Source organism: Aythya marila (genome assembly GCF_965140915.1).
Source record: "Aythya marila genome assembly, chromosome: 1".
Lineage (NCBI taxonomy): Eukaryota > Metazoa > Chordata > Aves > Anseriformes > Anatidae > Aythya > Aythya marila.
The window spans coordinates 163,207,980-163,230,285 of NC_139042.1; the positions used below are offsets into that span (position 1 = coordinate 163,207,980).

The 22,306-nt window shown below is 43.9% G+C and overlaps 6 protein-coding genes across 6 annotated transcripts in view; 4 read left to right on the forward strand and 2 right to left on the reverse strand.

Annotated features, from left to right (window-relative positions):
- Positions 1 to 4,034, forward strand: part of LOC309886030 (histone H2B 1/2/3/4/6-like) — a 52,151-nt gene extending 48,117 nt beyond the window's left edge. Inside the window, exon 2 of the mRNA XM_082776560.1 lies at positions 3,211 to 4,034. Coding sequence (XP_082632686.1) covers positions 3,211 to 3,301 — 91 coding nt within the window. The 3' untranslated portion in view covers positions 3,302 to 4,034. The remainder of the gene's footprint in view (positions 1 to 3,210) is intronic.
- On the reverse strand, positions 80 to 489 carry LOC309886044 (histone H2A-IV). Its single transcript, XM_082776584.1, has one exon. The coding sequence runs from the start codon at positions 472 to 474 to the stop codon at positions 85 to 87; it is 390 nt and encodes a 129-aa protein (XP_082632710.1). The 5' UTR covers positions 475 to 489; the 3' UTR covers positions 80 to 84.
- LOC309886024 (histone H2B 1/2/3/4/6-like) lies at positions 682 to 1,824 on the forward strand (the record flags this gene model as incomplete). The annotated part of the gene is made up of 1 exon (XM_082776547.1): positions 682 to 1,824. One exon carries the CDS (start codon positions 682 to 684, stop codon positions 1,198 to 1,200), a length of 519 nt encoding a protein of 172 aa, XP_082632673.1. The 3' UTR covers positions 1,201 to 1,824.
- Positions 4,035 to 8,669: 4,635 nt separating the features above from the next.
- On the reverse strand, positions 8,670 to 9,563 carry LOC309881447 (histone H2A-IV-like). The gene has a single exon (XM_082767424.1). It carries the CDS (start codon positions 9,410 to 9,412, stop codon positions 9,023 to 9,025), a length of 390 nt encoding a protein of 129 aa, XP_082623550.1. The 5' UTR covers positions 9,413 to 9,563; the 3' UTR covers positions 8,670 to 9,022.
- A 75-nt stretch (positions 9,564 to 9,638) lies between these two features.
- Positions 9,639 to 10,248, forward strand: LOC309881462 (histone H2B 5). Its single transcript, XM_082767449.1, has one exon. It carries the CDS (start codon positions 9,753 to 9,755, stop codon positions 10,131 to 10,133), a length of 381 nt encoding a protein of 126 aa, XP_082623575.1. The 5' UTR covers positions 9,639 to 9,752; the 3' UTR covers positions 10,134 to 10,248.
- Positions 10,249 to 20,823: 10,575 nt separating this feature from the next.
- LOC309881437 (histone H1.01-like) lies at positions 20,824 to 22,225 on the forward strand. The gene has a single exon (XM_082767411.1). It carries the CDS (start codon positions 21,395 to 21,397, stop codon positions 22,070 to 22,072), a length of 678 nt encoding a protein of 225 aa, XP_082623537.1. The 5' UTR covers positions 20,824 to 21,394; the 3' UTR covers positions 22,073 to 22,225.
- Positions 22,226 to 22,306: the final 81 nt, after the last annotated feature.

Consider the following 22,306-nt stretch of genomic DNA (forward strand, 5'->3'; position numbering starts at 1 on the left):
CTTCTATGATTTTGTGGGTGGCTCTGAAAAGAGCCTTTTAATTATCATCTCGAGGTGTGACAACGCGCAGCCTTCCTGTTGCATTCACTTGGCCTTGGCCTTGTGGCTGTCGGTCTTCTTGGGCAGCAGCACGGCCTGGATGTTGGGCAGCACCCCGCCCTGCGCGATGGTGACCTTGCCCAGCAGCTTGTTGAGCTCCTCGTCGTTGCGGATGGCCAGCTGCAGGTGGCGGGGGATGATGCGCGTCTTCTTGTTGTCGCGGGCCGCGTTGCCCGCCAGCTCCAGGATCTCGGCCGTCAGGTACTCCAGCACGGCCGCCAGGTACACCGGGGCGCCGGCGCCCACCCGCTCCGCGTAGTTGCCCTTGCGCAGCAGCCGGTGCACGCGGCCCACGGGGAACTGCAGCCCGGCCCGCGACGAGCGCGACTTGGCCTTGGCCCGCGCCTTCCCGCCCTGCTTCCCGCGCCCGGACATGGCAGCGACCCGCTCCGCACAGCACCCAGCAGGGGAACGCAGCGCGCAGCCGGCGGCGCTCGGCTATACCCCCGCTATGGCCGGAGCCCCCGCGCTGATAGGCTGGCACGTCGGGCTTCGCTGGGCAGCCAATGAGGGGCCGAATCCAGTTCGGACCAATAAAAGGCGGCTGTACAGGACGGATGACGCGCGGTCGCGTACTGACCAATGAGAGGAGGCAAAAGGAATGCTGCTCATTTGCATAGGGGAGCTATAAATAAATGGCCCGCGGGCGCTTCCTCCACTTTCGTCTTCCTGTTGTCAGCTGAGTGGAAGTCGCTCTCTGAGACAGTCCCGCCGCGAGCAATGCCTGAGCCGGCCAAGTCTGCGCCCGCCCCCAAGAAGGGCTCCAAGAAAGCCGTCACCAAGACGCAGAAGAAGGGCGACAAGAAGCGCAAGAAGAGCCGTAAGGAGAGCTACTCGATCTACGTGTACAAGGTGCTGAAGCAGGTGCACCCTGACACGGGCATCTCGTCCAAGGCCATGGGCATCATGAACTCTTTCGTGAACGACATCTTCGAGCGCATCGCCGGCGAGGCGTCGCGCCTGGCGCACTACAACAAGCGCTCGACCATCACGTCGCGGGAGATCCAGACGGCCGTGCGGCTGCTGCTGCCCGGCGAGCTGGCCAAGCACGCTGTGTCCGAGGGCACCAAGGCGGTCACCAAGTACACCAGCTCCAAGTAAGCTGCCTCCGCAGCCTGTGCCAGACCTGCTCAACCCAAAGGCTCTTTTAAGAGCCACCCACCTTTTCAATAAAAGGGCTGCATAGTCACAAAAGGGGGGGGGGGAGGACGATTCAAGATGTTATTTAATGTGAGAGTCATCTGGAATTACAGTTAAAACTAATTATAGTAGAAAAATTCGTAGCCAATTCTGTGTATCAGAAAATGAAAAACTAAGTATGTGCCAGTAATGTCTTTATTGTGATGGAAATAATTTTTTTTTTTCTAGGTGAAACTCAACCTTTTACTTTTTCACTTTTGTTTTTAAAATTACGTATTTATTGTACAATGCATCCTGATCAATGTCCTGTTTCAGTTTTCCTACAGTTTTCATGTATCTGCTGCAAATTTAAGGAAAACGTTTGCGTAGATTATTAGGTCTTGAGAGAGAATTCAATTTGCTTTATGGAAACTGCGTACGGTGTTGTAGCTGCTGTAACGACGTCTACCGCTTGAGGGTGCCTCAGTCCTCATATATTTTCAGAGTTGAACTAAAGCAGGTGACCACAGTGCACTGTAATGTAAAAACTTAAATAATAACAATTTTTTTCTTGATAAGCTGTTAATCGCTGTTACTAGCTACCAGCTTCCACGTCTAAAAAAGCATATAATGGTTAATAAAACACAAGTTTTTTTCTAAAAGTTACTTACCTTCAGCAGTTTTCTTCTGTACGTGTGAATTTTGCAGTAGTTTGCACGGCTTCTCCCTACATCTTCTTTAGGAGAGAATATTCCCCTTACAAATGCCAAATGAACATGAATATTATTTCATATGTACTTCAGGTTTCCTACATTTATATCTCAGTTATATTGAAATGATTAAGAACTTCAAAACTAGGCACTGTGTATCACGAGCTTATTGTAGTTACTGAGTAGCCCTGAAGTCTTTCATTCCCCAAATCACTGTTTTTCTGATTTTCCCCATCATATACATTCTTGGGTAATTAGACATTTCTGCAAATGCAGATCTGAGCCATAATAATCCTCTTCCCCAAATGGATCTGAATAATCCTTAATTCCAAATGTTAACTTGTGGCCTCATCAACACACTTGGCCCCATACGAGGACTGCCTAACCCCAAAGTCAAGCTTTCTGGTACTGACTGACTGTTGTCTGGTAGTGCTGGTACAGAGGCAGGCACTAAGTCTGTTACATTGGTTACTAATGTACAGGAATTAATTTCAGCTTGAAGGCTGATGGGGGACATCTTGGATTGGATTTTGGACATCTGATGGTAGGAGCCCTCCACACTCCCTGTTCTGCAGTTTCAAACTGTGTCTGGAGATCTGCTCTCAAGCGCCGTAGTATAAACTAGTTTTAACTTAATAGTTTTAATTTTCTGTGCCTCTCTATGCATCCAGTACTTAAAAAGATGAATGTTGTGTTCCAGTCTCTAGGTTCTTATGTAACGGAATAAGTGGGTGGCTAGAGAGGGAATTTAGAAAGAATCTAAAAGCGCTCATATTTTGACAGTGGTGATGATCATTGGAACAATTTGGCAGAAGCTATTATTCTTAGTAATCAGTTATGTAAAAGTCAAATTCATTTCTGTTGTCCTTAAATAAATAAATAAAAAGCTTAGTTTAAACTGCACCTACCACAGGAGCCCAGTGGTGCATTTTGTCCCACTAACTCGGGAATCCACAAGCATTATTACAACTTTTCCTGTTTTTGTATGCTGGCTGCTTTATCTATGTAGCTTTCACATAAATTTTGTGTGATCATTCTCTCTGTTTACTCTATTTTAAGACTGTTCAGTATATGCATTAAAACTGTTTCAGTATGTGCAGTTCTTGCTAGAGTCCTGGAATTTGTCTCCAGATAAACTATTGTTTATGATTTCTTCTTCCAATCTTAGTACAATAGTTAAACCTCAGAAACATTATTGGGCTATAATGTGAACGAAGCATTTCAATCTGCACACATGCATCCTCAGATCTATTTGTAATCCAGAAATTGTTCTTTCTTTCAGAAATTGTATCCCAGTGCTGAGACCCAAGTCACTGAGACAAAACCCAACTACTGTGGAAAATGTGTACTTGTTTTTTTACCACCAGCAGTAGCAGTAGGATTTAGGCTAGGCAAGAATAGCAAACATAATGATTTAATTCCACAGGAGTATGAACAGTGAAAATTAATCAAGACAATAGTGTGAATATAAAATCACATGATAGTGCATTCATACATCTTTCATGTCATTTAATATTTACTATTCAGTTCAAAGTAATTTTCTTTGTCTTATATGAGACATTTTTCTCAGATTATATTGCCCAGGAACTGTAGTGTGGCATAATCTTCAACTACATCATCCTAGGAATTGCTATAAACCGTGATCTTTAAACAGGTCATTTATACTGTATTTTTTCTACTGTCTGTGCCTGTCTTCAAAACATCTCTCTATTCGCAGCAACAGAAATACAGGGTATATTTATTTTTGTTTATACAAACGTTGTAAAAATACTTTTTTTTTTAATTAGTACCTTCTATATGAAATGGTCAGAGTTATGCTGTTATGTATGCCTGTAGTGCATTATCAGCCACAATGATCTGTAAAGAGAACAATCTAAACAGTCAAAAAATTCCATTGTCTTTTTTTTTTTTTCTTTTCAATAGACTAGTAGAGTTTGTAGCATTTTGGGAAATACATACCTTCTCTAGATCAGTGTACCCTCAGTAAATTGTATATTTATCAAACATTATGGGTTAAGCAAAATGAAATAAAAATATACTTTTTTTTTAATTATTTTTATTTTTTGCTAAAAGTAAATAAACCACCTCGAATAACTATGCTTCTCTGATTACTTAATGGGGCAATAAAAAAATTGGAATAAATTTCAGAAATGATAAATAAAATGATTGATGTCATAAACCTGATCCAAAACCAGAACAAAACACATGCCTGATATAACAATTTTATACTACTTTATGTTTTTTTGTTTGTTTGTTTGTTTTTGAGTAAGTTAATATTTGCTCACCTACTTATCAAGTTGTTTGTCCTAGTGGCCAGAGACTATTTATTATTAAAAATAGTGACAAGTATTGATATTTTAGTCTAGCCACTTTCTCAGAGTCTTTATTTTCCAGTTTTATGAAGAAAGAGTATATTTCAAAATAACTAGCATTAAGAGAGAAATTATTAGCAGGAGGAATTGAAAAATATTTGGACTTATTTATACTTTGATTTAATGCTTTTGATCAATAATGAAAATATGACTAGTTCAGATTTTAAATGAAAATATGGAGTCCTCAGCACCAAAAATGTGATCTCTAGGTTGTGCTGTATCTAAACACAGGGCAGCTCAAGACATGACACAAATCTCACTGCATAAAATGCCTGGAAGTAGAGAGGAATACATCTGGGAATGCCTCTTCTTCACATACACACAAGGAGAGAAGAAACATAAAGAGCAGAGCAGCTCTGTCCTTGGCGACAGGGGTCACAGAAACAGAGGCCTACATAGGTTCAAAACAACCTCTGGAAGTCATCTGCTGCATTAGCGTTTTTATTACTATTACTCTTTATTACTATTACTATAATTTTGTGGATGCAAATTACTTGTACTTCATGACCCCTCCTCTTGCTTCCATCAGAGAGGTTTCAAAAATATTCCTTGTAAAAAATGACGTTGAACTTTAACCAAAAAGTTAATTCTGTTTATTTTTGACAAACACAAACATGTGCACTACCATTGTGCAGCATCAGAGACATGAAGAAATGCATACTTCTCTTGTGTGCATTCACTTTTCCTTTTGCAGCAAGTAGCAACCACGGCGATGCCAGTGTTTTTTTGTTGTTGTTGTTGTTGTTTTTCCTTATAACCTTGTATCACAGAAAGACTATTAAAAAAAAATAATAATAATCATTCCTCACAGAAAAGAGATCATTACCATAGGAATGAGATATCCCCAGTCTTTCTACACATCAGAATAGTTCCTTGGATAGAACAGCTCTTGCTGTGCTCTGCACAAGACCAGTCTCACAGCACCGCAGGCAAATAAAGGCTGCCTGGACAGAGCCGAGCTGGCTCAAGAAGCTCAGACAATGTATTCAAATCTGTTTCACTCCCTGTACCGAGAAACTCGTAAAGTCTGCTGTTTGAAATCACTGATACAAAGCCCATGGAAGAACAGAGCTGGTCACATGGTTGTAATGCACATTTAGGTCTTGGAGAAAAGAGCAGACCAGTTACCTAAGCTAGAGCAGTTTTAGTCTTATACAGCTACTTAAATGTCACAAAACCCCATGGAAAAACGGCGTGTGTTGTACTGCACGTTTATAATAGCAACCGTCAATAACATATCAATACCGTTAATTACATATCAATATTTATTGATATGGATAAAAATCAGACATTGAAGTGGTCTAAAATGCTGATAAAAACAATCAGAACAATTAACCCTTCTGACAACACCATGAAGGCAGAAGAGTCTTCAACAGCTCTTTAATTTCGCATTATTTTCCACTTGGGAACATTTGCATGACAGAACGGATGTCTCAGGAGGAAATGGTTCAGGGCTTAAGGAACAGTGGACATCAGGTAGCTTCAGAACAACAGGGGGTTATTTACACTTTTTCTTTGCCTTTAGCTGAACTCCCCGACCCTTTTCTTATCCTTCCCAGGCGTCTCTTGCAACCCTGGGCTTTTCGGAGGCTTGGGCCCCGAGTCCCTCCCCGCTTGTCCTCCCCGTGCCTTGCTGGCTCCTCAGGCTCGTCCCTGGCGGCCGTCAGCCCCCTCCGCTCCGGGGCCGGATTGGTCCTCACGGCCCCGGAGCGGGGCCAGGCCGCCCGCAGCCCCGGCTCGCCCGGGGTGCTGAGTCCTCCGTGACTCCTGGTGGCAGGCATTCGATCCTCCTCGATCTTTCCTCCTCCTTTTTGCCTTTTCAATAACCAAAGTGACGGTAAGGAAGCGATCGATAATTTCTCCGGGCCCTTTAGGCGAGGCGCTGAGTGTTCATGATCACCTTCGTGAGAAACACTCCGTAGCCAATAACAGGCTCAGGCGAGGATCTCAGTGAAGTAGTAATTTATTCGCGATTGCAATGGCGGGCCCCCACAAGCAGGAGCGCGCCTACTAGTTCCAAAACAAAGTTTATATACTTTTTGATGACAGGACCCTCCACTGTTTCCCCACTGCGTGGGTAATCCAGGTTCACAATCTATCTGATGCTTCAGTTACAATGCATGACCTTCAGTTGCCAGCCTGTTAAATTTCAAATTTCTTTTGACATTTTTACTGTTTAATGTTTCTTCACTTATCTGACTTGACTTAACACCGTGATTTTCACCTATTTGCTCTGAGTCTGGTTGTCTGCATTTTACAAGGTCGCCTGCTAAGCTTTCTTATCACTGTAAGCATATCTCAATACCACATTCCTTTCCTCTAAACAATGTAACTCTGCAAAAACAACATTTCTATTCCCACACCTTATAAGAAACGTTTTCAAAAAAAAAAAAAATAATAAAATAAATCCATCCACTTACCCAGTTCTGGAAGCTCACTTTTATGAAGCATCTCCACGGAAGTGTCTGGCTGTACAAAATGCATTTGAGGCCTGCCACCCTTCACAGTTCAGACCTCACACAGCCCTACAGGCTTATTTACTATTTTTTAGGCTTTGTTTTCCGAACATATGATTGGAAACTACAGGTATATAATGCAAAAAATAATTATGCAACAGGGAACTACGAGGGACATTTACAAGAATAATATAGTATCTTCCATACCTTTGCATTTGAACTTTTGATCCCAGAGTACTCATTTATAAGGTAAAAAAAATCCCAAAGGTTGTTATTCTGAAAGTCTCTATGGTTTAGGAGCTAGAATTAAGATTCTCTCACACAACATCGGGATGATCCACGTGTACCCTGGGGGGTTCAAAGGGACCCTCCTGCATTTCTGCTGCAATCCTCAGTGGCTGATACAAAGACAGTTTCACAGCGTGGAACAAACGGATGGGGAGTGAAGACTTTCCTCCCCCGGACTGGGAAAATTTATTCCCGAGTCGATTTAAGGAAAACTAAACTCAATAAACACCAGATGTATAGATACATTAGTCCACATCTATCTTGGGAAGTACCGGGGGCAGAGGAAGGGAAATCCGAGGAGCCTCGCTGAAGCCAGGAGAGAGAAGCCGGAGCCAAACAGAGCAACACAACAGAAAACACTGAAGCGGCCGTAAAAGCGCATCACATCCCGCTGGAAGCTCGACAGCCTTTCTTCGAGCCGCTTGTACTGGGTCTGGCTAGGATATTAAGTTTTCCTGTAGCAGCCCATACAGTGCTGTGTTCTGCACTTGTAGCTAGAACAGCAGTGTTATCACACCAGTGTTGTGTCTGCTGCTGAGCAGTGCTGGCACAGCATCAGGACTCTCTAACCCTCCTAGGGGGTGGGCAAAAAAGTGAGAAAAGAAACATCACCAGGGCAGATGACCTAAACCAACCAAATGGATATTCCATACCATATGATGTCACACTCAGCAATAAAATGTGGAAACAGGAGGAAGAAGGGAGGGGTGGGCTCTCATTGTGAAAACATCAGTCCTCTTCCTGAACACCAGCTACGTGCGTTGAGGCCCCTGCTTCAAGGACGTGGTCAAGCATTGCTCATTTGTGGAAAGTAGAGACTAATTTCTTTCCTCTGCACTTCCACATAGCCTTTATTTATTTATTTATTTATTTATTCCTTTTTTCCCTTTCCCCCTCCCTATTCCCCTTTACCTTTTTTCCTCTTTAGTTAAATCGTTTAGTTAATAATCTTTCCTTAATAATAATAGTTATTATTTTTCCCTTTAATTAAATTATCCTTATCTCAACCCGTGAGTTCTTTACTTTATTTCTTCCCCTCCTCATCTAAGGAGGAGGAGTGAGAGAGCGGTTGTGGTGTTTAGCTGCCTAGCACGGTAAAACCACCACACCGCTCCCGAAGCCGGCCGGGAGCTTGGAGCTCCCCGCGCGTTCTGGGCAAGAAGCAGCGCATCGGGCCGGGAGCAGTGGAAAACCGAAACCGAAAGTGGCGGGGACAGCGGAGCGGCCGCAGCCTTCACCGCCCCGGCCAGCTCCGTCAAGCTACGGGCACTCGCCCACGTAACAGCGTTAATGAGCCGATAAAAGGGAAAGCACCAAGGGGCCCGAGGCAGGGAATTATAACCCTTCCCCCTGGGAAAAAGCTAGTTCAGTGGAGACACCAGGACTGCATGCTATTGTTTGATATGTTTTTATTTTGTTATTATTTGGTTTTCCTTTTCTCCTCCGCTTGAAAACGCGTTGCCCATGAGGCTCCCTACCCCTGGCACACGCAGCCATCCAAGGCTGTGGGACCCTGGTGCCAGATGGGTGGAAATACCACAGCCGTAGTAGAGCTCATGCAGCACCCAGGCTGAACGACTCAGCCCTCCCTTTGACAGGTAAATCAGAGGAAAAACAATACACAATAAGGCATCGATTTTATGTATTACCCTGTAGTTACAGCTCTAATGAGACTTTACAGCAACACCGAGTACATTTGGTGAGACATACATCAAAAACAAAAAAACAAACAAAACACCATGAAAGATCTGTTCTCCCACCCCACCCAACATAAAAAAAAAAGTCACAAAAGTAACTATTACCACCCAGACAGACAGGTAGAGGAAGGAGAAACACTAACAAGAAACAATTTACACATTTGCATCAGCATTCATTAGAAAACTCAGAACTACAAAGCATGACTCAACTCTTTGTGAATTTTGTGGGTGGCTCTGAAAAGAGCCTTTTGTGGATGTTTCCAAATGTATCATAAATATGTTCACTTGGCCTTGGCCTTGTGGCTCTCGGTCTTCTTGGGCAGCAGCACGGCCTGGATGTTGGGCAGCACCCCGCCCTGCGCGATGGTGACCTTGCCCAGCAGCTTGTTGAGCTCCTCGTCGTTGCGGATGGCCAGCTGCAGGTGGCGGGGGATGATGCGCGTCTTCTTGTTGTCGCGGGCCGCGTTGCCCGCCAGCTCCAGGATCTCGGCCGTCAGGTACTCCAGCACGGCCGCCAGGTACACCGGGGCGCCGGCGCCCACCCGCTCCGCGTAGTTGCCCTTGCGCAGCAGCCGGTGCACGCGGCCCACGGGGAACTGCAGCCCGGCCCGCGACGAGCGCGACTTGGCCTTGGCCCGCGCCTTCCCGCCCTGCTTCCCGCGCCCAGACATCGCAGCGACTCCAGCAAACACCACACGCAGCGACCTGCCCGGGGCCGCCCCCGCCGCCTTATATTCGGCTCGGGCGGACCGCGGGCGGCAGCGCTGATTGGCTGCGAGGGCGGCAGAACGCCGGCAGCCAATGGCAGTGAGGATCCAAAGGCGTCCAATGCCGAAGTCTGGCGTTCGGTGACGACACAAAGCCAAACTTCCAGCCAATGGCGGCGCGGAGCGGTGGAGCCGCTGCTCTGCATCGCGCCCCTATAAGAGCGGCTGCGGCGAGCGGGTGCGGCACTGCGCTGCTGCGAGGAGAAGCGGAAGCGGTGCTGTTTGCTGTGAGACGGTGATCGCCATGCCCGAGCCGGCCAAGTCTGCGCCCGCCCCCAAGAAGGGCTCCAAGAAAGCCGTCACCAAGACGCAGAAGAAGGGCGACAAGAAAAGGCGCAAGAGCCGCAAGGAGAGCTACTCGATCTACGTGTACAAGGTGCTGAAGCAGGTGCACCCCGACACGGGCATCTCGTCCAAGGCCATGGGCATCATGAACTCCTTCGTCAACGACATCTTCGAGCGCATCGCCGGCGAGGCGTCGCGCCTGGCGCACTACAACAAGCGCTCGACCATCACGTCGCGGGAGATCCAGACGGCCGTGCGGCTGCTGCTGCCCGGCGAGCTGGCCAAGCACGCCGTGTCCGAGGGCACCAAGGCGGTCACCAAGTACACCAGCTCCAAGTAGAGCGCCGCAGATACTGTTTTTAACCCAAAGGCTCTTTTAAGAGCCACCCACCTTTTCACTGAAAGGGCTTTAATTACCATTAAATATTATTAAGGGTACATTCTCCGATCTTAAATACATCTTCAGTGTGGATGACTTAATAGTCCTTGTGTTATACCTGTGTTTTATCTTCTGGTCCTGACACTGTGTTTAATGCACACAAACTTAGTGCTTTCTATGCTATAATCATAACTTGATTTCAGTAGCTTCTTTACCACCACCCTTTACTGCACTCTTCTGGGCTACACTGTTAGTTACTTGTGGCAATTCTTACACATGTGTGGCACTGCTCAATGAGCATCCCTGCTGTGTGCAAGGGCAGAAAGGGAAAGTCATGTCGATGCTCAGTCCTTTGTTCTTGCTCCTGTATCATCGGCTTTACTTTTGCAGTAGTGTACATAATCAAATATACTTATATCCTTTCGTATATTTAACAAATCCACAAAGAGAACATTTATCTTATACTTAAAACATATGTTAGAGGTTATTATTAGGTATTTCATAATATTTCTTTATTCTAAGGTTTCTAATGCAAGACCATGAATTATTTTAGCGTGGAATATTCAGATGGGTGAGATCTGTGTTACTTTTTGTGTTGTCCTAGTCTCTACTGCCCCCTGACGGGCTTTCCCGGGTTTTCTAGGCACCGTATGTTTTATAAGGTCAAATAACACATCTCATCTTCAGTGGGAAATCTGCAACAGAATGAAAAAATACACTTAAGTTGGTCTCAAAATAAATAATGCAAGCTAGGTTTACAGGACAGAGAGTACTGACAAAGCCTTTCAAATGAAAAAGTGGGTGGCTCTGAAAAGAGCCACGGGAGTCACAAAGGATCAGTATGGAAGTGATGTACCTGAGCTGGTGTACTTGGTGGCCTTGGCGCCCTCGGACACAGTGTGCTCGGCCAGTTCGGCTGGCACAGGTGCCACTCGGGGAGAGTCCCCGGCCCACGATGCGTGGAGCCGGGAGGTTAAATCCAAACAGAAGTGGTTAATTGCCTAACGAGGCAATTTGAGCCCATGCGGTGTTGCTCCCCATTGGCCGGAATGGCGGTGGTTGCCACCACCGGGGGCTGCATCACTCTGATGAGAAAAAACAGGTGGGAGGGCCCTAGCCCGTGGCCAGAGATGTTAGGGTATTTGTTACCCGCGGATGTTACCGTTAAGGGGGTGTACAGTTGTTTTCCGGATGAAAATTGGGATGCAGCAGCCTCAAAGATCACTGTGATAAGACTTCCGTGCTGGGACCCTGGCACACTTGGGCAAGGACATCAGGTCTTCCTTCTGCTGCGTCAAGACACAGAGTGCTGTGGTGTCCACCTCACATACAGCATCATTCACCCCTTTCTTATTGGATTACTGAGCCCGTCCCTCACAGCAAATAGCCACAAATGAAGACTCGGAGAGGACAGCCTGCAGCAATCAGGCTCAGGACTGAGTCACAGCAGGGCACTGACCTGCTTGCACAACACTAGTCCCCACTGCTCCCTCTCCTCCCCATTTTCCCCAGCTGTTTCCTCCTCAGTTCCCTTGAGTTTTAGGCCTGCATACTCACTCTATTGCTTCACATGGTAGCTACACCTGCAGCTCCAAGCTCCACACACGGACAGCCCAGCAGGAGGGATCTCCACATAGGAAGGGAGGCTCTAGCAGAGCTCCCAGCAAGGAGTGGCCCCTCACCCTGTGTGGAACAGGATAATATGCACAGGCAGCACTCAGGACAACCCAGCACCATGCCCTTCATCAGCCAAAATCCTTCACTTAACCCACACTAGGGGCAAGTATTTCAGGAGTCTTCCTACCTCCCATCCATCTGTAACACATTCTCATTTGCACAGATTATGCAGGAAACCCACCCTTTGCCTAATTAAGAGCTCCACATGAGAGTTATCATGCACTAATTTTCTGTGCTATCATTAGCCACACAAGAACAAATTAATATGGGCCCAGCACAGTCGAATAGTTAACAACTGTAGGAACATCCTGGCATGAGATGAAGTGTGAAAGTTCCTCCTTTCCTCAGAACTATGACTACCATCACTGATATTAGCAAGTACTTTACCAAATAGCTTAACACTTTGATTTGCATATGACCCGTACCCTTAGAAACTCTCATTTATTATTATTTATTAGATGAAGAGATTCCAAATTCAAACCCTGTTATTGGATTTTGCAGACAAACAATTATCATCTCTCTGCCATTTATTGCCTGCAAAATATTCTCCCTAATAGACACAGGTGCGTATTACATATTTTCTGGGAGAGAAAGTTAAATGTCATGGAAAGAGATGGAAAAAACAGCTGGAATCAGCACCAGAAGGTTCACTAAGTAAATCCCAGGCAGCATAAACCAGTTTTCTTCTGGGAGTTCACCAGGCAGTCACAAGCATAAGAAAACAAAAACATTAGTCACCAAGTTTTGTTAGATGCCTTACTAGACACATTGTTCTAAATTAGATGGAGAGCTGAGAAAGAGGAAGCTGAAATCATTCCTCAGGCATGGGTCTACCAACCTGATGTCAAAGGAAATGGGAATTTACTTAAGACAAAGAAGAAATCTGCACATTTTAAAGAAGCGGTTTTAGCACCCTTTTGTTCTCTTGAAACACTGTCTTTCCCACAGGAACAGCACGCAGAGACACACAACCAGCCTGTGCTTCCCCTGGCCTTTTGTGTGCTTTCCAGTTTTACCAAAGAGTGGATTCCCTGAGCACAGAATGACATTTGGAAGAATTTTGGGTTCTGGTTCCATGGGATGGAAAATCCGACCCTTATCCAGCAGTACAGAACAAAAAGGCTTTGTATATCATGTTAACTGCATAGAGGAAGATTTTACTCCAGTTCTGCTTATGCTTCTGCATTTGACAGGATTCTGTTCCCACAAGGAAACCATACTTCCTTTTTCTATGTCCTTTTTCCTCCTTTCCATTTGCCATACTTTAAGGCAATTTATGCCAGGATTTCTTGGATTCTCAAGATACCTGCTGCTGGATTAATGTCACGGTAGGCTCCCTTTGATTTGAGTAAAGATGACCAATTTCCTACTTGGAATGACCCAATTCAGGATTGCTGTTGTCCTGGTTTCAGTTATGACAGAGTTAATTTTCTTCCTAATAGCTGGTAGGGTGCTATGTTTTGGATTAGGATGAGAAGAGTGCTGATAACACACAGATGTTTTAGTTGTTGCAGAGCAGTGCTTACACCAAGACATTTCAGCTTCTCATTCTGTCCTGCCAGCAGGCAGGCTAGGGGTGCAGCAGGAACTGGGAGGGGACAGACCCAGGGCAGCTGACCCGAACTAGCCAAAGGGGTCTTCCATACCATAGGGTGTCATGCTGAACAATATATAGGGGTGGATAGCCGGGGTGGAAGGGTTAGGCTGGGCATTGGTCAGCGGGTGGTGAGCAATTGCATTGTGCATCACTTGTTTCATACACATTATTATTAATAGTACTATTATTATTATTATTATTATTATTATTATTATTATTATTATTATTATTATTATTATTATTATTGTTGTTGTTGTTGTTGTTGTTGTTGTTGTTGTTAGTATTATTTTTCTGTCTTAATAAACTGTCTTTATCTCAACTCACAGGCTTCACTTTCCTGTTTCTCTCCTCCATCCCAGAGAGGGAGGGGGGAGGGTGAGCAAATGGCTGTGTGGTGTTCAGCTGCTGGCCGGGTTAAACCACAACAGCTGTTTGAGTGAATATTGACTGCAAAGTATCATAGGTGTCAACAGTGCTGCCCATCAGTCTGTTCTGTCTTTGCTTTCTCTTTCTTTCACCTCTTTTCCCTCTCATCCACTTCACCCATCTGAAGGTGCCTCCTGCTCTTTGTTTCTCTTGTCTCCAGCAATCTGTTACACACCAGCACTCCTCCTCCCAGAGAAGAACCATTTCTTCTCTACAGTATACAAGCAAAGCCTGACATTATTAAATATGTAACATCTATCTCCTCCCTACCTCACCAAATGTGCCTACTTTGTATCCCTGGATTGAGGTTTTGAACTATAGCAACTCAGCCAAGAAATGTGCTGAATGTCAGTGTGGTTGGCCTAGACAGGTGAAGCTTGTAGCAGATATTAAGCACCAGAGAAGATATTTTTATCATTCCTTTGTCCAACTGAACAAAGAATAGGTATCACCCTCCCCATCCTGCCTCAGTTGTCTGTGTGCAGTCAAGCACGCAGGGGTAGATCTACAGCAAGAAAAGAATGGACAAAGGAGATGGACAGTGGCAGAGGTGACACAGTGATGTAAGTGGTTGAATAGTTTAAGGAGATACCAAAACCCCAGGGAACCTGTGAACCAAAGCTGAGCAGCACTGACCACCTGCCTCAGGTGCCCATATGCCCAGGAGATAGTTGGCAGCATCCTAGAGGGAAGTGCTTACTTCTGGTCACCCACACATTCCTATGCAGAGGTCCTACTGACAGGTGAAGCAGCCAGGGTAAGGGCCCATAAGCCATGTTAGGAAAGCATCACCAAAAATTGGAATATCCCAGTGATTTTGCTGGTACCAAGGCTCATCCTGTGAATACTGGGCTGCATGTAGAGAAATCTTGCCAGGGAAGTTTCTAGAATGCTCTGCAAGGCCCATAACACTTGTTTGTTTGTTTGTTTATTTATGAGGGGGAAGGAGGAAACAGCAGATAGGGGCTGGAGGAACCAAATGAAAAAGCTTATAGGAGGAATACAAACAACACCAAAAAAAACCTCACACCTCTATAATTCCCTGGGTATCACCAAGAAGGAAAAGACTACCAGCTCCTGAAATGCATGGTTTTCCCAACCTCAAAAAGTCTGGGAAGGAGCCACGAATACCAACTTTTCAGCATCTTATCTGTGTTCTCAGCGCAGTCCTCTGTGATCTTGCAGTCCTCTGCTGCTCATATACCACAGGCTACAAGGGGGAAGGGTGGCGCAGATGTCTTCCTCCTCCTGAAGTACTGCAGCTGGTGGCACTCTTCCCATCTGTGTAGTACTTCTTTCCAGAACTGATCAAAGATTTTCTCCTGAGCCATGTCACCAGGCAATTAGGAAGCAGCTCAACCACCCCATGTCTGTCCACACTGCTTACTGATGTAGGAAACCATACAGGACTTTAGAGTTCTACAACAAGGTGTACTGCTACACACCTGTCATTTCTTATTTCACCCTGACAAAACCTATACCCATACTGCTGCAGGTGCCGGTTAGAAGTCAAAACTAATATTTTGTTCTCAAAGCCTTGAAGTGCAAATAAAGACTTGGCTGGGTAAACCAGCATTTTAATGAGGCTGTTTGTGGAGTGGACAGCCTAGGAGAATGCCTCCTCCTTCTCCAGAATAAAGCTGAAGTGGAAAGGAGCTGCTGTTTCACCATGGACAGGACAGACAGCAGTGGTCCAAACATGCAGCACTGGGAGATGTTGGATGACACACGCAACATGTTCTGCAGCAAAGAAAGAAACAGTCAAGTTAATGTGCCATTGTGAAGTGATTTTTCACATGTTCACATTTGCCAAAAAGATCCTGAATGTTTGCTTGAATGACTACAAATATTCAATTTCAATATCAATGGTACACAGTTTCCATTCTACGCATCCTACAGGTTTCCAAACTCTTGAATACATTTTCCAAACATGTCATACGCTGTGTCTCCTGTGACACTCCCAGCTTGTTAAAGGAATAAGGTAAATGGAAAAGAAAAATGATGAATGGCTACTTTCTACTTGAATCTGCACTTCTTATCAGTAAAATTAAACTTTTTTAGAAATCATTGGTATACACATATAAAGTAATCCAAAACAGTAGTATTTTCATATTGTATTTTTTCATTTCATTTTCATATTTCATTTTGTATTTATATCACACTGAAATGAAACTTTATATTGACTGATTGAGCTGAACTGATTCTTGAAATTATGCCTTAATTTGGAGCTTGGAATCTAGCGAAAACTACACATTTATTCTATTTTTTCTTGGAAAATATACAATGCTTTCACTTCCTATTCTTGCAGATGTGAGATATGTTCATCTGATTCATGTCAGTATGGAACAATGCTAGGGCCGCATTTTATGATGAATGTGACCTTCTGTCTTACATACCCTTGTATAACCACAAGTCTAAAAAAACAGAGTGGTTAATGTATCTTGCATTATATATCTTAATTATATATCATAATATATCTTGCATGTTCTTGTATCTTGCAAAGGAATGTTTTAGCAATTCATGTCAATAGAGAGCTTGAAAGGAAATGTATTTGTAGGCTTTTTCTTCAAGTCTCTGATATCTGGGGGTTTCAGAATAACTGCTAACTATTATGACTATTGCATGGGACACTATGCAAGTCTCTGATATCTGGCCAGGAGATTAAGAAGACGGGGAGAGCTGAAGAACAACTAAAAGACAAAGCTTGCAGGGGATATTGCACAAGTCTCTGACGTACAGCCACATTGGACAAAGGAGAAGGACAAGAGGGAGGAAGACTATGAGCCTTCAGCACGAGAGACCCCTAGAGACCCCTAGAGGGACCACCTGAGACTGATACGCATGCTCCAGTAGGAGTGTTTAGATTCCGGAAACTAATTATAATAACCCTGTTTTTTTTTTAGAAGTAGTAATGAATATGTATTAGCCTAGGAGCATAAAAATCAGCTGCTTTATGTAACTGGTGTGTGTCTTGGTGGAGCGGAGACTCCCGGCGCACCCAGCGCTGTTTGCTTACCTCTATTCCTTTAATAAATTGTAAACTTTGATTATAGTCCTATTTTGAAGACTGAGCCATTTATTACACAGACATGCCTTGTTAGCCTATTCTCTACTTCTCTAGTCTCCACTGTTTCTTCCTATATTTCTAATTTTATTTTATTTTATTTATTTTCAAATGTTTAGCTTGTCAGTAGCTCAAGTTCCATGCTCTTTTGTTCCATGCTACTATTTTTTTTTTTAACAGTCATCTTCCCCACATGCAACTTCTGTCAATTTCCACACTTGCTTTTAATCTTTCCTTAAAATGCAATTTTTTGGGGGGCAGGGAGAGTATAACGATGTTGATAGTGCAGAGCCAATTACCTGGAATGGAAGTTTATATGGAGGTAGCAATGAAGTCAAGAGGGATAACTTTAGGGTATAGAATAGAATTTATAAATAGAAAAAAAAAAAAAAAAAAAAAAAAAGAAAGAAAAAGTGTATATTCCTTAATAGTTCATAACAAGTTTTATAAAATTCGACTTTTATATTAATTGTGAGAAAATAAGTTGTATGCCCATTTTGGAGAAAAAAAAAAAACAAAAGTTAAATCAACAATTGCCACAAAATCTTCAGCTATTCCACCTTTTGTGTCTTGCTAGTGTATTCCTCAGGCTCTTTCCAAAGTAATTCATCAAATGATATGTAACTATAAGAAGCAATTGGCTGATGTTAGATAGCTATGCTGATACCTCTTTAATTTCAAAGGAAGCTGTGAGATAGAAATTGGCCAACAGCAACTGTATCTTTTGAGGGTTGACTGATAGCCTTGCTTGAAAACTTTTTTTTTTTTTTTTTTTTAATTAGTTATCTTGTTTCTTGTTAGACAAAGTGGGCAAACCATCTTGTGGTTACATGGATATACTACCTGGACAAGACTGAGAGCATCTGGAGAGGTTCAGCCTGAAGAATAGAAGGCTCCAGGGTGACCACACTGCAGCCTTTCAGTACTTAAAGGAGGCTTATAAAAAAGATGGAGAGCGACTTTTTGCTCAGACAGATAATGACAGGACAAGGGGGAATTGTTTTGAACTAAAAGAGGGGAGATTTAGATTAGATGTTAGGAGGAAATACTTCTCTCAGAAGGTGGTAAGGCACTGGAACAGGTTGCCCAGAGAAAGTGTGGGTGCTGCATCCTTAGAAATGCTGAAGACCAGGCTGGATGAGGCCCTGGGCAATCTGATCTAGGGGGTGGCATCCCCGCCCATTGCAGAGGGGTTGGAACTAGATGATTTTTAAGGTCCCTTCCAATGCAAGCTGTTCAATGATTCAATAAATGGCCCGGAATGATCCAGGAGCTATTTCTCTTTTGCTTCGCATCAAACTAAAGCTGAATGTTGGAAATCTGAATAATTTCGCAGGGAGTTCATTTTAATGAAAAAGGTAAAGGCTGTATAGATCTCTTTAACTAGATAACGGCAAACTTTCTGCCTCTGCCTATCATTTTCTTATGTAAAGATAATACTGATCTATCTGGGAATTTTAAAAGTCTATGAATAATAAAATCCTTTTATTATGGGAAAGAATCAGTCCCAGACACTGAGCAGTATGCAATAGTAACTCTTTCCTATTGAGATACAAAAGTGTTTGTTTGTTTGTTTTTTAATGTAAAAATGTATTATGATTTAGAACAGCATGATAAACCAGTTTTTAAATAAAATCCTACATCCATAGCTGAAAAGTGAACCACAAATCATCCTAAGCCTGACAGATTTCCATTGTGATGAGTGACTTGTGACTTCATTTGTTTTCTGGGTATATCTGGACTACCCAAAAGTCAGAATTAATCTAAATAAATCACATATAACAAGCGTTAATGAAATTCAGCATCAGTGTAGATATTAGCTCCAAATTCACTTGATCTCCTTATATTGTTGCCATACTTTTGCAAGTAATGCCATTCTGTCTTTTGTAGACAAAAGCCACTCTCGAATGCTACCACATCTCTTGGCAGTTTCTCACACTGGCTACACCTGAGTCATGGTAAATCAGCATCACTAACAAGACCTTTAAACTGTCCCCTCTATTGCCCCAATCCACAAGAATGTCTGTGTGAAGTGAAGTGAAGCAAGTCAAATGACTGCATTTTCATAATATCAAGTGATTTACTAAGGTCTCCTATTCTTTCCCACATTGTACTGCATGTTTCTAAACAAGTAACTCCCCTATCCAGCCCATCCTAAAAAATTCATTTTATACATATTCAGTTTATCCCACATCACAGACTCCTGGCTTGGAAAAAGAAACCGCACCCCCTACCACCCCGCCCCCGCCACCCAGTTTTTTCTCATCTGCCAGTTCAAAACATGAGCTCCTTTTCATGTATGTGCATGTGCATGTTTTGCCACTCTCTGACCTTGTAACAAGGGAAGGGAAATTTGTGATAACAGGAATGAACAATGCTCTGCCTCAGCAACCTGAGCAAGTCAAGAGAAGAATTTTCCAAAAGCTGCTATGGCCTCATTTCTTTGTTTAAGCAGTTTCCTCAATGACCTACAAAAAAAAAAAAAAAAAAAAAAAAAAAGAGAGAGAGAGAGGAGAAAAAAAAAATGCCTGCTGGCAGTAGGATCAGTGCTGAGAGCAGGAAAATCTGTGTTGTGGTTGTAAGTTATTCCATCTTGTGTGAAGCCTCAGAGCAAGACAAAAGCCTGCTGCTGCATCCTGTCTTCTCACCTTAGTTGTGTTTATGATCTCTTCTGCAACAGCAGTTAATAACTGGAAGGCAAAGTCAGGGTTATTTTCTGTTTTCATGAGGGTTCATCCAGTAGCCTATGAACAGATTCTGTCTGGACGGGTCCTATTTGGATTCTGCTTCTACAAGTCTCATGAACTATGGCACTGGCCATCTTGATCCTTGTTTTAACGTTTATGTGCAGATAAAAAAAATATATGCTGTAAGATGGAAGATTTGTGGCTATGCTTTACATATTTGCTGTGTTTCATGTATTTCTGGACAAATGAAATACAGGATTATAATAATAACTTGTACATTAAGATGAGTATGACATAGAAGACATGCCAACAGAAACATATCTCTCATTATAACCTGGACATTATTAAGACTCATAATACTAATTATGACTTTAGAGTTCCACACATGATCTTCTAGAGTAAAGAAGTGTGCTAAGGAGAGGAGACAGCAGGTACATGCATATGAATTGAGAAATCTATTGGTTGTATTTACAAAACTTAGCAAATAATGTACCATATTGAAATTCAATTTAGAAAGATGCACTTATATGCAAAATAAAGTTCTCACAGGTTATTTAACAGCATTCTTGACCTGAAATTTAAGGAAAAAAAAAAAAAAAAAAGGCAAAAAAAAAAAAAAGACATTTTCATGAGAAATAGTGAACTATTGTTGTATTATAGAATTTCCTCCTAATGGTTTCCTTTAATCCTCTGCTCTAATTTACCGCAATAGTACTAAGGAGATAATTGATTAAGCCAGTGGATTTAAATCATAATATTAAAAAACTTCCTGCAGTCTAACCTGGTTATATTTTATTATTTGTTTTTCACAGGGAAAACATGCACATCACACTTTGATTATTTTTTGCTCAAGTGCTCTATTTGTCTGACAAAGTACCCTGCAGTACAGTACAAAGATAAACACAAAAATAGATAGTTGGTCTTAAAATCTGAAAATATGAACAAATGTGCCTATCTTGCTTAATGAAAAGAACTCTTTTGGAGAAAGAAACAGAAATATAATTAAGCAAAAGGTTAATACAAGAATGCAGAAAAATAAAGGAAACAGAGGAAAAACTTCTCTATCTTCTTATAAGATGTTGAACACACCAGCTAATTGAACAGACGTGGTTTTAATGTAAACATTTCTGGTGAAAGACATCTTTCTTTTACTTTTTATAAGTCCTGTGTAAAGCTATATAGGGCAGTATGCCCGAAGGTTTCATTATTTTTAAGAGATGAAGCCGTATTACGGGAAATAACTCATAACCCAGTTTCAGAGCTCAGAGGCTACTTTGTGTTACTTGCTTCTTTTCAAAGCTAATTTAAGCGACGAAAATGACTCGGGATTACCTCCATTTTAGACTACCCTGATGAAAAACCGTCTCAAGAACACGAATTCGCTGCCAGTATGGCAGTGCTGTCAGAAGCAGAGTTGTAATTCAAAAGTAAAAATAAAAATCTTACTGTCCGGCTCTGCGTGCAAACCCCAAACTCAAGGATTCCAGCCTCGCACGAAAACCATTTTAACCCTGAGGCGAAAGAAAAACCACAAGACCAAACTACATTCTGTCCCCAGCACCGCTGTGAAGAAACGGGGTGCCGCGGTGACGAATTTTTACGAAAAACACACTTTTTCGAGGAGGAAGAAACACAAGCGGAGAGGCAGCGCGCCGGGCGGCGGGGAGGGGCGGGCTCTGCAGCCGCACCAATCAGCGCCCGCTGCGCTCCCATAAATAAGGGCCCCGCCGGCCGCCGCCAGCCGCTGCGCCCAGCTTTGCGCCGCGCCGACATGTCCGAGACCGCGCCCGCTCCCGCTGCCGAGGCGGCGCCCGCAGCCGCCCCGGCCCCTGCCGCCAAGGCCGCCGGCAAGAAGCCGAAGAAGGCGGCGGGCGGCTCCAAGGCGCGCAAGCCCGCGGGCCCCAGCGTCACCGAGCTGATCACCAAGGCCGTGGCCGCCTCCAAGGAGCGCAAGGGGCTCTCCCTCGCCGCGCTCAAGAAGGCGCTGGCCGCCGGCGGCTACGACGTGGAGAAGAACAACAGCCGCATCAAGCTGGGGCTCAAGAGCCTCGTCGGCAAGGGCACCCTGGTGCAGACCAAGGGCACCGGCGCCTCTGGCTCCTTCCGCCTCAGCAAGAAGCCCGGCGAGGTGAAGGAGAAGGCGCCCAAGAAGCGGGCAGCCGCAGCCAAGCCCAAGAAGCCGGCGGCCAAGAAGCCTGTCAGTGCCGCCAAGAAGCCCAAGAAGGCAGCAGTGAAGAAGAGCCCCAAGAAAGCCAAGAAGCCGGCAGCCGCTGCCACCAAGAAAGCAGCCAAGAGCCCCAAGAAGGCGACCAAGGCTGCCAAGCCCAAAAAGGCAGTGGCAGCAAAGAGCCCAGCTAAGGCAAAGGCAGTGAAGCCCAAAGCTGCCAAGCCCAAGGCTGCCAAGCCCAAAACAGCCAAGGCAAAGAAGGCGGCACCCAAGAAGAAGTAAGCCCCCATGGAAGAAAACTCTTGATCCGCACTTAAACCCAACGGCTCTTTTAAGAGCCACCCACATATTCTCTAAAGGAGCTGAAATACTCTGTTCAACATTAACATAATAAAATATGGTAAAATCTGGTGAATAACTTACATTAAGACAACTCACACTATCGTGTATGGTTTTTCCATTGAGATATAAATACGAGCATTTCTTGATGCTACTCCAATTATCACTGCAATAATG

Bases quoted from the DNA above. Each gene is read 5' to 3' on its own strand.
- LOC309881437 (XM_082767411.1), top strand. From the start codon at position 21,395: ATGTCCGAGACCGCGCCCGCTCCCGCTGCCGAGGCGGCGCCCGCAGCC.
- LOC309881462 (XM_082767449.1), top strand. From the start codon at position 9,753: ATGCCCGAGCCGGCCAAGTCTGCGCCCGCCCCCAAGAAGGGCTCCAAG.
- LOC309886044 (XM_082776584.1), bottom strand. From the start codon at position 474: ATGTCCGGGCGCGGGAAGCAGGGCGGGAAGGCGCGGGCCAAGGCCAAG.
- LOC309881447 (XM_082767424.1), bottom strand. From the start codon at position 9,412: ATGTCTGGGCGCGGGAAGCAGGGCGGGAAGGCGCGGGCCAAGGCCAAG.